Raw genomic sequence first — 13660 nt, 5'->3', positions numbered from 1 at the left:
AGTCTCTCCACAACCTCGCCAGCATTTGTTGCTTGCTGTTCTGTTAAATTTTGCTAGTCTTACTGGAGTGAGATGATATCTCATGGTTGTCTTGATAGGACCCACTTTTGTAAAGTTCAGTTTAGTGACTGTGTGATGTCACTTATCTACAACCACAGGATCTTGCGAAGCAATTTTCCTGCCCCAGAAGTTCCCCGTGTGTCTCTTTCCCTTCTTCTCCGAAATCCCGGGGAGGCTTAGCTCTCTCCTGTGTCCTAACTACATCTCCTCGAAGACGTCCACCTGACTCGCACTGCACGTGGGCTTCAAGCTGCCTCCGTCCCGCCATCCACACAGCAGGCATTTACAACTCGTGCACGGCTTCAGTGCCTTGACTGCATTTATTCTCTTTCCATCACCAAACAAAATCTCTTTTTATGGCTGGGTATCGTTTTGTGGAGAACACCTTGTTTCCAGTCTGGGGGTCACTCTAGGCATTCCTGCAGGGTTTTGTGTGGGTGCAACACCTTGAATCTTTTTTAAAGTTTTTTTAAATTTTACTATTTTTGTGTGTGTACCGTCAAATAGGATCTGACTGGTACAGGAGGAGATTGTCCCTCCTTCTCTAGCAGATCATCTGGTGGATTGGAACGGCACACCTATGGAATTGCAGTGCAGTCTCTTGCCACTAGGCCACCAGAGCTCGCCTTGAATCTTATGTTGGGCAAACTGCTGGAAGGACAGTCACTGCGTCCCCGAAGACAACTTCCAGCTTCGTCAGAAACCGTCAGGCGGCCTCACAAAGTGGCTGCTCCAGTCCTGAATGGAGACTCCTGTTTCTCCATATTCGACAGCTCATCAGAGTTTTCTTTCTCTCTGCCTTTCTAACATCTGTGTAGTGGTATCTCACTCTTTATTCATTTGTGGTTAATAAATAAAACCTGAGGCTGAGTCGTTCTAAACCTCATCGCCTCCCTGTGCTCTCTGAGCTGCCTTTCCAGCCTTGTGCTCTTGTTTGAGGGGAGTGCCTTTTCTCTTTTCATTGTTGAGTTTCACCTGAGTTCTTTGTTTATTTGAGGTACATCCTTTGCATTGTTTGCATCCGTAGACACACTGTCTTTGCAGATGGCCTTCGTGAGCGCTGTGGGAAGAACAGCCCGGGAGGAGACATTTTTTCCTACTTGAGAAGATTCTGGCAAGTCCCAGGTGCAGCAGGCCACTGTTAGTCTTATTCACATTTAACACAAAGTTGGGACTTTTTTTTTTAAAGGTGGTGGATTTCAATATAGTTTATTTTATTTTTTATTTTTGTGTGCGTGTACCGTCAAATCAGATCTGACTGGTACAGGAGAAGATTGTCCCTCCTTCCCCGGCAGAGCATCTGGTGGATTTGAACAGTGCGCCTCTGGGATTGTAGTTGCAGTTCCTTGCCACTAGGCCACCAGAGCTACCCAAGTTGGGACTTTGAGATGACATCCAATTTACCTACAACTGTGTTTGTCTACAGTTTGTGCAACCCACTCCTCTATCTCTCCTTGCTGTATCTTTTCCACCACATTTAAACTGAGTGTCCCTCCTTCCATCACACCTCATCGTGTATGTCACTCTGCAGACGTGCTTGTCACGATGGAAACCGCGATCCCAAGAACGTCTGTGGACGCCTGTCTCAGATGGCACGTGCTCACTGCCCCCTGCGTCTGTCCCACGCTGACCGTCGTCCCCCATCTGGGGCTCTCTCCACGTGCTCACTGCCCCCTGCGTCTGTCCCACGCTGACCGTCGTCCCCCATCTGGGGCTCTCTCCACGTGCTCACTGCCCCTTGCGTCTGTCCTACGCTGACCGTCGTCACCATCTGGGGGCCTCTCCCTGACACCACCCTCTCACCAGATGCTGGTGGAGGGCGACCCAGCTCCCAGGGGCCCAGAGGCTCAGCCACACCACTGCTGGGTCAGATCTGGGCCCTACTGCCGTGTCTAAACTGAACGCTCAGTGTTTCCTGGGCCCACTGTGGAGGGTTCAAGTTTGCATGTCCCCTGTGATGTCTTGCGGTGTCCCCAGCTCCTAGGCCTGAGCCTATGCCGAGGGGGCCCAGCAGGTGCGTCTGGGTGTGAGATGTGGAAGAGCTGAGACCTGCACAGTCCCCCCAAGAAGAGGTAACTTCCGGCGGCTGTCGATGGTGTTGTTGGTATCTGTGCTTAAAACTTGGCTGTGTAGACACATGATCACTGAAGGAAGCCCGACGTCAGACCAAAGCCAGAACCACCAGCTGGCTGCCAGGCGGGACCCTCCTGGTTCTGAGGCTGCAGCCCGTGGAGGAGACGCCATCCTTCCACCAGCTCACCCTTCAGACCCCCCCACCTCTCAGTTAGCACCCGCACAGACCACCAGCCTCGTCAGGACTGCGCACAGGGGACCTCCTCCTTACCGGAAACATTGCTCCATCCACAGCAGCAAGAAAAGCAGCGGGACCACAAACAGTGTTTTCCATTTAAACCGCATTCTCTCCTGGGGGTGAGGGGAACAAGAGGCTGTCAGAGCACAAAGACACGCAGCCTGTGGGCACCTGTGGTCAGTGGCCTGGAGCTCGGTGCAGAGCCCTCGGTGGGGGTCAGTGCATCTCAGAGCCCTGAACCTGCTCAAGTCCAGCAAGATTCCACTTAGGAAACTCCACAGCCCTCGCTGTGTGCCTGTGAGAAGGCACCAAGGGCACCTGGCCGCCCCGGAAGGTGTCTCTGTGCGGCCTAAGACGGGTGGGCTGTCACAAGGCTGTCAGCGGATGACAGTACAGACCCGCCGGGCCTCTCGCCGACTGGAGGTGTAGGGGCGGTGATCAAGGCTCTGTGTCTCATGTTATTCCAGACTTTTCCATCTCGCTACTCCAAACTTCACAAACCACCGTGGAGGGTCACCCTAACTTCTCCGTGCCCTGGGGAAGGGTCACCCTAACTTCTCTGTGCCCTGGGGAAGGGTCACCCTAACTTCTCTGTGCCCTGGGGAACCAGTGACCTAGCTGTGGGTTGAGCTTTGTGTGGCTGGGACCAGTCTCACGAGGTTGGCACAGTGGTCTGTGCGCAGAGGCTGAGGGAAGTGACAGTGTCCACACTGAAGGCGTGTCCACCCACGCTGGGACCTGGGGTCCAGCCACATGCTGAGCTGGAGCTGGGGTTTACACAGACCTGTGAACCGAGGTAGATGCGTCCAGTGGCTAATGGAAAGTCTACCAGTCACTCCAGGGGAGAAAGGTGGGCACTGTCTCTTCTCTCTTCTCTCTTGCTCTCTTCTCTCTCTCTCTTCTCTCTTCTCTCTCTCTCTCTCTCTCTCTCTCTCTCTCTCTCTCTCACACACACACACACACTCTGCTGTCCAGTTGGAACAAACTCACAGCTGGCCCTTGAGCAGCCTTCAAAGCTGCAAATCCCTCAGGAAGAGATTGCGCGCATTTCTCTGGAGGAGCCGTTGAGGGCCTCCAGCAGCTGCAGAGGTCAGCGTGCATCCCCGATGGACTACGCCCCAGAGCCCCTCGTAAACATTCACAGCCACAAAACCCAACAAAGGGTCGGCACGGTGCCCAGGGCGTCTCCCCACAACTCGAAGCCGAGAGGGACACTGCTCTGGATGGGGTATTTGAACTTGGGGGGCGCAGAGGTTTATTTAACTCACACTAAATGAGCCAGAGCTGCCAGCTGCCCCTCTGCCCCCTGCCCAGCACCCCGAGCCCTTTGCTGGCCGCTGGGACCTGAGCTGGTGAGGACGTTAGCCATACACGGGTTCTCGAGGTTGAACATAAACAGGACGCTGTTCTGGCAACGGCTCAGTACACCTGGGCACCAGCCAGGGATGTGTTTCCTTTGTGCACGGCAGCAGCTGGAATGTGAAACGTTACCAACAAGGCTACAGTTCCATTTCTGGGGGGCTCCATCCTGGTGCACCCGCCGTGCAGAGCGGGCCCCACCGTGCGGAGCTGACCGCCTCTCCTCGCAAACAACCTCCACTCGGACTCTGAGGCTGAGCATTTCAGTGGGACATCATTTCCCAAAGGGCAACAGCTGAGTTTTCACTGACCCTTCAGTTAGCAGCCTGACAAGTAACACATGGGTTACCAGGACCAAGGGCCTTAGGAAGAGCAGATGCATGGGGTACGAGGGCCATCCCCCCGCCACCCTAACTTGGACAGTGACCCTCTGATGGCATCATTCTGACAGCTGTTAGCCTCTGATGCCTTGACCTCTGTGTACAGCGTCCTTCCACCTTCCCCTCCCACAACTCTGCTGTGAGCACCTGTCCTTCCACAAATCCCTGCCTAGGCATCCTCGTACCTGGTGTAGGGTGACACGTAAGAGCGTCCCAGGAGGACAGGCGGGCTCCAAGCACTGAGTCTGGGTCTGTGCCCAAGCTTGGCCCAAGCATGTGACTTGAGCCTTGTTCTTGGTGATGTCACCAGATTCCTCTTATGATGTGAACACTAGATAGAATCACAATGACACAGGGCTGCTATCAGCTGGGCCTACCACCCAAGTAGGCAAAGGGTCCTTAATGTCCTTCCAATAAGACCACTCAGAGAGCAGACTTGTTCCATGCACATCGAGCAGAGGGTGGCACTGGGACTCGTGCCCCTGGGGCTCTGTCCGTACCCCCACCCCGTGAACACAGGGCAGCACTGGGCCTTGTGCCCCTGCAGCTCTGTCCCCCCACCAGGAGCACAGAAAGACACTGGACCTTGTGCCTCTGGGGTGCTGTCCCTCCACCAACACAGGGCAGCACTGGGCCTCATGCCCCTGTGGGGCTGTCCCCCTGCCAGACGCACAATTGATGTCACAGGGCAAGCCTGGGGCAGCGTCCTCACAGCCCCTCGTAGGTGCAGAGCTGCTGGGGTTTTTTCTTACAACCTGCGGCCGTGGGCTAGTATCTAATGAACTTCAGGTGAACTCACAATCAGCCAGTGATGCTGTCTTCACACCAAACTGGTTTCAACTGGTTTCGCTAATTGACTTCGGCTGTGTGAGACGAGGAAGTCGGCCGGGGCGATTCCGCTGCTTGCCCATCGTGGGCAGCCAGTCACAGGGCTCAGCCAGCGCCTCCTCAGCTTGTTTTCTGGAACCTTCCTTCCGGCCTTGCTGCTGGAGGGTCCTCTCCCTGCTGCCCAGAGATCGGCCTCCTCCTGGTTAAAGGGCAAACCGTCTCTTAAAAGGCTCTGTGGCTTTTGGGTCCTTTGGTGCAAGGAGCCTTGGTGGCTCAGTGGTTATGCAACGTGGCTAATAACCAAAGGTCAGCAGTTTGAAGCCACCAGTTCTGCTGGGAAGACACGAGTGTCTCCTTCTTGCAGAGACTGGGAAGCTCCTGATTCTGCAGCCCGGCCGCTCACTCTGCCACCTGGTGGTGATTTGACTTCCCTGCCCAGAGGCACCATGGTGGGGACAGCCCAGGGCCACAGGGGTCTGCACAGCCACCCGGCAGGCAGGTCTCACCTCAGACCTTCTTCTGGCTTTTTGAAGCTGTAAGTGTCCACAGGGCTCTGCCCACCCTTCTCCCGAGGAGTGGCTGTTGATGTGGGCTGCCAGCCGGTGACCACCTGGGAGACCCTGAGGCCATTTCTACTCCGCCCTGTTGGATCCTGAGTTGGAATCAACTGGTTGGCACTGAGCTTCCTTTGGGGCTTTCTGTTTTATTTGAAGGAGAAAAGTATGTGACTTAATAGGGTAACAAACACCAGGTGAGCACATTCACAGGTCCAGCAGGACGGTCTTCTCTGTGGAGTGCCCTCTCCTCCTTCCCTGGGGGGTTCCCCTCAGGCCATCTAACCCCTCGGGCTGCTGCTATCTGTTTGATCCCCTGTAGATACCTCTTCTCACCCTCATTGCTAATGCCGTCAAGTTGGAAATGACCAATCACTGGTTTTCAGAGCCTGTGAATCGCACAGGAAACAGCCCATATTTCTCCTGTGGAGATCCTGGTGGGGAAAACTTGTGCTTGGAAAGTTAAGCTAACTTGTAGTTCTAGGCCAACAGGCAACATCATGCTAGATGGAGAAAAGGTTCAAGTTGTCAACTGTTTTGTTTTACTTGGTTTCCTTTTTTCTTGATAACAGTCAAGAAATTAATAAATGTGTTGCATTGGTGACCTCTCCAAATCGCTAAAATGCAGGATGTCAGTTCAAAACCTAAGGTGAGGCTGATCCAAGCTGTGATATTTTCAATTGCTCCCTACATCTGAGAACGAACAAGGAAGACCTGGTATGTTGCAAATGAGTGTTGAACATCCCAGCGGAATTTCACAAGAACAAAGAAGACTGTCATGGAGGAGATGCAACCAGGGTCTCCTTGGAGACAAAGATAGGGAGACTTTCTCTCATACTTTGGACCTGTTGTGAGAAAGGGATCAGTCATTGGACAAAGACATCCTGCTGGGAAGGGTGGAGGATTCAGAGAGAAAGGAAGACCCTTGACAGATGGATGGGAGCAGTGAGTGTATGACAACAACAGGAAGGACTGACAGACACAGTGAGTGTGTGACATCAATAGGAGGGACTGACAGACACAGAGTGTGTGACATCGACAGGAGGGACTGACAGATGCAGTGTGACAAGGGATCCGAGAGGACAGGGATGGTGGGGGCGGCTCGGTGGAAGGCAGGGTTAGCCCTACTGTACAAGGGATCATGACAAGTTGTGATTGACCCGATGGCACCTAACAACAACCACCACCACGTTTGTGGGTGTAGTCTGTAAGATGCTGTTGTGTTGTGAACCCAGGTAGGTCTAAGAATCCTTCAGAAGGGTGGTCAGCTTTGAGCTGGACCCTCTGTCAATGGACTGTTCCAGCTGCTTTTTAATAATCTGCAGCAAATTTTTAGTTGCATGTGATGTTAATAATATTGTATTTCTGCACTTTGATAGATCATCTTTTTTTAAAAATGGGGATAAATATGGCTCTCCTCCAGTCCCTTGCCCAGGTATCTTGTCTTCCAAGTTTCCTGGCATAGACTGGTGAGCACGTCCAGGGCTGCATCTTTCCCCAGCAGCACCTCAGTTGGTGTCCTATCAATGCTGGGGCCTGATAGTTCGGCAGTTCCTTCAGTTCAGCCTGGACTTCCTCCTTCATTCTTCCCTCAAGTGTATGCTTCCTGCTGGCTTCCTAACCCTGGGTCTCTCCACAGTTCATGATAGTATTTTGCTGTGTCCTCTTGAGGTGCCCTTTGAAATCTCCCATTCAGCTCTCTTGCTTCTTTATTTCTCCTTTCTGTTTTGGCTTCTGTTTGTTCAGAGGCTTTCTGACATCCATTCTGAACTTCTTTTTCTTTCCTGTGCACCACCGTTTACCATGTATGGTGCTTATGTGTGGGTGTGATGCTGGGACTATGTCACCGATAGCTTGGCTGCCACTCGGGGCCAGCCGACTTCAGCAGAGCTTTCAGACATGAGCAGGACTGGCCAGCCACTTCTGAAACTAGCAGAACCTCAGTCACTCTGTGAACAGCAGTAGAACATTGTTCAACGTGGTGCCAGAAGATAAACTTCCAGGTTGGACGATGCACAGAGCCACCGCCTCAAAGCTGGCTGGACCAGGATGACGCAGGTCAGAAAAGCCGTCACTCACTGAAGGCCCTTTGTTTGCTGATATGGGAAGACTCAAAATGAGTAGAAACAGCTGCAAACATCCATTACAAGTTAAAATGTGCAATGTACACTTTCCTTAATTTCCAACTACAAGTTTAGGAAAACTGGAAGTTGTAAAAAAATGACATGGAATGCGTGAAGATGTACATCCTAGACCTTAGTGAGCTGAGATGAACTGGGATTTTGAACTGAACCATTTTGAATCAGTCAGTCATACGATTTCCTATGCCAAGAATGACAAATTGAAGAACAGTGAGTCACATTCATCGTCAAAAGAGTATTTCCAGATTTATCCTGAAGCACAATGTTGTAACAGAAGAGAGCCCATACTGATACAAGGAAGTCCTGTTCATGTAAATATTATTCAAATATACTCATCAACCACTAAAGTCAAAGATTAAAGAAATTGAGGATGTCTGCCAGCTTGTGGAGTCTGAAATTGATTGGCCATGCAATCAAGAGAAATTAACAAAAATTGGAGAGTAGGATACAAAGTTGGAGAAGGTGCAGCCGGGTGCTTCTTGGAGACGAAGATGATGAAGCTTCATCTCACACACCTTGGGTTCCCTGGAGAGAGGGGCCTCATGCTGGAAGGTGGGGCGTCGGTGGAGGGGAGGAAGACCCGCAATGGACTCATGTCAGATCATGAAGACGCCACAGAGGGGGCAGGGCTCACTTAATGACTTCTAACAACAACAACAACAGAATGCAAAGTTTGCAAACAAAGAAGGACTAGTAGTTGGAAAATAGAGACTTAGTACAACAAAGGAGTCTGAAGGTCAGTTGACAGAATTTTGCACAATGATTTCTTCATTGCAAGTATCTTTATTTAATAAAAACATCCACTTGGACCTCACCTGAGGGACCACACAAGATGGTGGAGAAGCTTAGGTTGGCGGCTCAAACAAGGCCAGGGGCTGATTGTGAAACAGACCATCAATTACGAAAATGTGACTTCAAACTGAAGCTGAAGGAAAGAAAAGCTGTTCTATGAAAGTCAGAACATGACCTTGAGTTTAGGTCAAAAAACCATCTCAACAGCAGATTTGGTGCGTTGAACACTGATGGCCCAAGAACCCACGGTTGAAGGAAGACATCAAAACATGACCCAGGAAGAAAGCAAAACATCACTTAAGACAGGAAAGGAGGAAAAGACCAAAATGTTTATTTCTGAAAATAATGCTCTTTTCAGAAATTCCAGACAGGAAGATCTACAAGGCACCAAGGCTTCACTTGAATCTTTGAGAGGAATTCCGTGTCTACTGCATCTTAATGTGTCCAGTGACCCAGAGGTGCCCAGAGGTGCCTTGAAAGAGAGGGCCGGCCATCTCTGACCAGTTTCAGTTGCTGTGCTGGATCGAGGACCGCAAAACAGCCGTTACCCACCCCACAGGGCATGGCTGGATGGACACACAGGTCACGGTCAGCCAGCCCATCAGCATGTGGTGTCAGGCAGTGACCAGAAAGGACCCTTGGATTCTGAAGGTGTCCAGCACCTGCACAGTTCTAGAACTCTCTATGGCAGGCCTTCTCTGAGAAGAGCAGAGAATGAGGGACCCAGAAAGCGAGGCTGGAAGATGAGAGGCTAAGTCCCATGGTGGATGGACATGGCAGATGGATGCTATGCCCACACAGCCCACTCCCAAGAGCCCGCCTGCACTGGCCACTCCGTCCCCACCTCGAGGAAGCTTCCACCCACCCAGCCACGTTGGGCATGGGTCAGTGCCTTCCAAATGGCCCCTTCCCAGACCCCTTCCACGGCCTCACCCATCTGAGCCCAAGTCAGTGTCCTACAGTCCGTGGCCTGAGCCCACCCCCCTTCCTGGCCCACATACTGTGTCCTGGGTGGACAGTCCCTCAACCCCTGGACCAGTCAGCTCCAGAAGGCTGTGGAGCATGATGGGGGTCAGCAGGAGAGGAAAGGACGGGGCTGGGCCACATCCTCCCTGCACGGCCACTCCTCTCGGCTCAGGACTTCCTCAGCCCCCATGTCTGCGTTCTGGCACCTTTGCTATGCCTGGCTGCCTGTGAGTACCCACATCCGTTCCCACCAGGGGCCCTTGGTGTCAGTGGGCAACAGGGCAGGAGTGAGCAGACCTGGTTATGCTCCTGGAGTGTGGGAGACAGCTGTGGCCAGGAACTGGCCTTGCGTGGCCGGAAACCACAGCCCCAGGATGGAGGTAAAAGGGGCCCCCAGGGCCCGGAACCACACACGCAGGATGGCCCTACGGCTCACGCTGACCCTGGGGCTGGGCCTGGCCATTGCCCAGCAGTTCAACCCCCACATGGTTGTGCGCAGTAACTTCAGCATGAACAAGGTCAGGAGGGGTCCTGTAGCCTGGGTCTGACTGGACGCAAAGCTCAGGGCCTGGCTGGGCGATCAGGGTGCAGGAGAGGACCCCACATGATCAGGCATAGGGACTTGAGCATGGACGTCAGGAGGGCCCCCCTCCGGCCTAGACCTGACCAGGTACACGCCCAGGTCTGTTAAGGGTCCGAGGAGGGGACCCCGCTCACCAGCTTCTGCCTGTAGGTCTCAGGGACCTGGTACTCGATCGCCATGGCCTCCAACAATCTGAGTCGCATCCAGAAAAGCGGGGACCTGCGGGCCTTCATTCAGAATATTGAAAGCTTTAAAAATGACAGCTTGAAGTTCAACTTCTTCTTCAAGTAAGTGAGCTGTGGCCCTAGGTGGGGTGGAAGCAGACAGGAGAGGAGGGAAGGAGACAGAGATGGGGGACAGCAAAGCCTGAACCAGGTGTCTGCGCCCGGAGTGGCCTCAGTCAGGTGATCTGGCTCCGGCCAGGGCCTTTCCTGGGAAGCAGGCTACAGCGGCATCAATCCTTCCACAGACCTCAGAGACGGACAAGCGGTGTGAGGGGTCCAGGGGCATTTGGAAATAGGGTCCTGTGGGCTGATGAAGAAAGATCCCTGGACATCAGATACCAGGGGGCTGCTGGCTAAAGCCTTACCACAGAGGTCTTAGAGTACAGGAGAGGGAAGCTTCACCCCATCTGTCACCCCTTCTGTCTCAGGTTGCAGACCTCAGCATGAAGGTGTCAGGGTCTGGGAAGGGAGAAGAAAGCCTTGGGGGACAGGGAGGAGGAAGTGATCTTGACTCTGGCTGTGTTGGGGTGCAGGAAAGTGGGGGCCTCCTCACAGGGATTTAGGGGTCCGGGGGGGAGGGGAGCCCCGTCACAGGAGCCTCACTCCCCGACCTCAGGCTGTTGGGACAGTGTGAGCCAGTGACACTGCTCTGTGACAGAACGGACAGGAAGGGCTGGTGCATCATCAACTGTAAGTGGGGCCACTTTCGGGGGGGGCGCCCGACAAGGCCTTCGGGCTGCTGATGCACAGAGGTGACCTAAGGGTCATCCCAGGAGGTGGGTGTCAGGATGTCATGGGGGTGTCCCCACAGACGAGGGGGAGACCTTTGTCCGCATCGTGGAGACTATCTATAAAGTCTACATCACTTTCTACCTTCGCAATCTCAGGGGAGAGGACAGGACACGTATGCTGGTGCTCTACGGTACTGACCCCTGACCCCTGACCCCTCCATCTACAGTACCCTTCCTGCCTCCTGGACCCTACACCTGATACCTCCAGGATTCTTGTCCTACCAGTTGGGCACGGCCTGAGCCATGAGGGACCCTCCTCCTCTGGGTGGGGGTCCGGCCATGGCCTCAAAGTCTGGTCAGAAACGCCCCCTCCCTTCATAGGCTCGCTGCCTGGCGAGGGGTCCCCCAGGCTGAGAGAGGCTCCACTGTGACCCCTGCCCTTGCGATCTGTCTTAGGACGGGTCCCGGAGCTGAGCCCCATCATCCAGGACAGATTCAAGAAAATATGCCAAAAATTGAGGCTTGCTCCCGAGAACATCATCAAGCTGAACGCTATGGGTGAGGCCCCTGACCAGAGGCGGGGTCTGTGTGCGGGAAGGGCCAGGGAGGGGCTGTGAGGGAGGAGCTGGGGGGGGGGCCTGGAAGGGGCTGGGGGCGGGGTCTGTGAGAGGATCAGGGGAGGAGTCTCTGTCCAGGGGGTTTCTGTGGGGAAACGCGCCCACCCGGGCTGAGCGCTGCCCACTCCCTGGTCCGCAGACATCTGCTAGGCTCGCAGACGACCCACGTCCAGTCTGGTGTAATGTGAGCGGCTCTGGAGGCGGGGTGGCGTTGGAGGTGGGAGTAATGGGGTGCAGGGGGGATGGTTGGAAGGGAGGAGAACTGAGGGGAGGCAGCACAGGAGAGAAGCCTAGAGTATCAGGCCTCACAGCCATGTGGCCTGAGAGCCTTGTGGCCATGTGGCCAGTCCTCTGCCTCTCTGTTTGCGGGACCCTCTCCCCCCTTTACGAGGACCCCTGCCAGTGAGGAACCACCCTTCTCCAGGGCTGACTCCCAGAAGTCCTCGTCTCAGTCCCATCCACAGTGAGCCCATATCTAACAAGGTCACCTTCACAAACCAGGGTGGAGGACATGGATGTGGTTTTGGGGACTCATGCCCTCACCCCAAGCTCCATCTCAATGTCCGCCTGGGCCTCTCCTTTTACCACACTGGTGTGGTCTGTCCTCTCATCCCCTCCAGACTTGTCCCTTCTCAAGACCTCCCCACAAGCAGCTGCAACCCTAACCATGAAGCCCCCTAACTTTGCCAGGCACCCCGTCTCCTGTACTTGTGTCCTGCGGGATGTGCAGTGGACCCACAGGGGCCAGGTGTCCACTAACTCAGCCGGGCCCCTCCATTCCCTCCGTCCCTTCCTCCTGGGCTCATGTCCTGCGGGAAGGTGCAGTGGACCAGCAGTGCCTCTGGAGGACACAGGTGGTTCTGGCTAAGCTGTTGTTGTTTTAAGGATTAAAGGTCATTGCTCATTGCCAATCTGTGGTTACTTTATGGATTAAAGGGAATTGTCTACTGGGCACTTCTCCCAAAAACACAACTTCTGTTCACACAAAGACCTTCACACTAACGCTCTCAGCAACCCTATTCATAACAGCCCAAACGTGGAGACATGTGCATCCCACACCAGGTAAGTAAACAAGTGGGGTCACAGAGGGAACAGACAGGTGAGGCCAGTGATCCTGGGTGATCTCTGGGCCATCCTGAGTGGGGACACCAAGTCACATCTGTGTGAGTCCATCCACATGACACTGTGGAACCACCACAATTATGGCCATGGTTCATGGTTCATGGTTCATGGTTCACAGTTGCAGTTAGCAGAGGCCAAGGAAGAACAAGGAAAGTGGGTGGTGACAGAAGGGCTTAGAAGGGGTACTCTCAGGAACAGTGTGCTGTGTCACTCACCTGCACTGGCAAGACAGTCATAGAACTAAAGGTGCACATGTGTGCACTCACACAGACACACAAACATGCAGGTGCACCCCATGCACACACATGCATACACACATTGCACACGTCCACACAGGACACATGTCCACATGCGCAGGTGAACCCCCATGTACATGCCCCCATGTGCACACATGCAGGCACTGCACGTGTCCACACAGGACACATGTACACACACACACGTGTACACGCACACATGCAGGCACTGCACATGTCCACACGGGACACATGTCCACACACAGGTGCACCCCATGTACACATGTGTTCACACATGCACGTGCATGTACACACACACATGCAGGCACTGCACGTGTCCACAGAGGACACACGTCCACACACTCAGGTACACACACATGCAGGTGCACCCCCATGCAGGTACAAAGAGATCCATCCAAGTTCATCCACAACTACACACCTATGTGCAGGTGATACACACACATGTGCACATACGCAGGCACACACTTAAACACAAATGCAATAAGGACCGGCAGCTGCACAATGTGCGACACACATGCATGGCCATGCGAGTACACAGATGAGCACATGCGTGCTTACACACATAAAAGTACACGTGTGCATGGACACAGGTGTGTGCACCTTCATGTATGTTTGCACACAGCCCCCTCAGTGCATCCACACTGAACACTGGGCACACTCGGCCTCTCCAGTGAGGACAGTCAGCATCCCAGCTGGGCCTTGGACCTGCCCATAGTGAAGCCAGGGAGCCCACCCTGG

General features: G+C 53.8%; 1 protein-coding gene across 1 annotated transcript in view; it reads right to left on the bottom strand.

The window, feature by feature from the left end:
• The window catches only part of GLT6D1 (glycosyltransferase 6 domain containing 1), a 12991-nt gene extending 11223 nt beyond the window's left edge, over positions 1-1768 (bottom strand). Inside the window, exon 1 of the mRNA XM_006900640.1 lies at positions 1692-1768. Within this exon, the coding sequence (XP_006900702.1) occupies positions 1692-1768 (77 nt within the window). The remainder of the gene's footprint in view (positions 1-1691) is intronic.
• Positions 1769-13660: the final 11892 nt, after the last annotated feature.

Source organism: Elephantulus edwardii, unplaced genomic scaffold, assembly GCF_000299155.1.
Source record: "Elephantulus edwardii isolate Elephantulus edwardi_28Jun2011 unplaced genomic scaffold, EleEdw1.0 scaffold00289, whole genome shotgun sequence".
Taxonomy (NCBI): domain Eukaryota; kingdom Metazoa; phylum Chordata; class Mammalia; order Macroscelidea; family Macroscelididae; genus Elephantulus; species Elephantulus edwardii.
The sequence above is the reverse complement of the archived record's forward strand: the minus strand, read 5'-3'. Positions and strand labels throughout refer to the sequence as shown.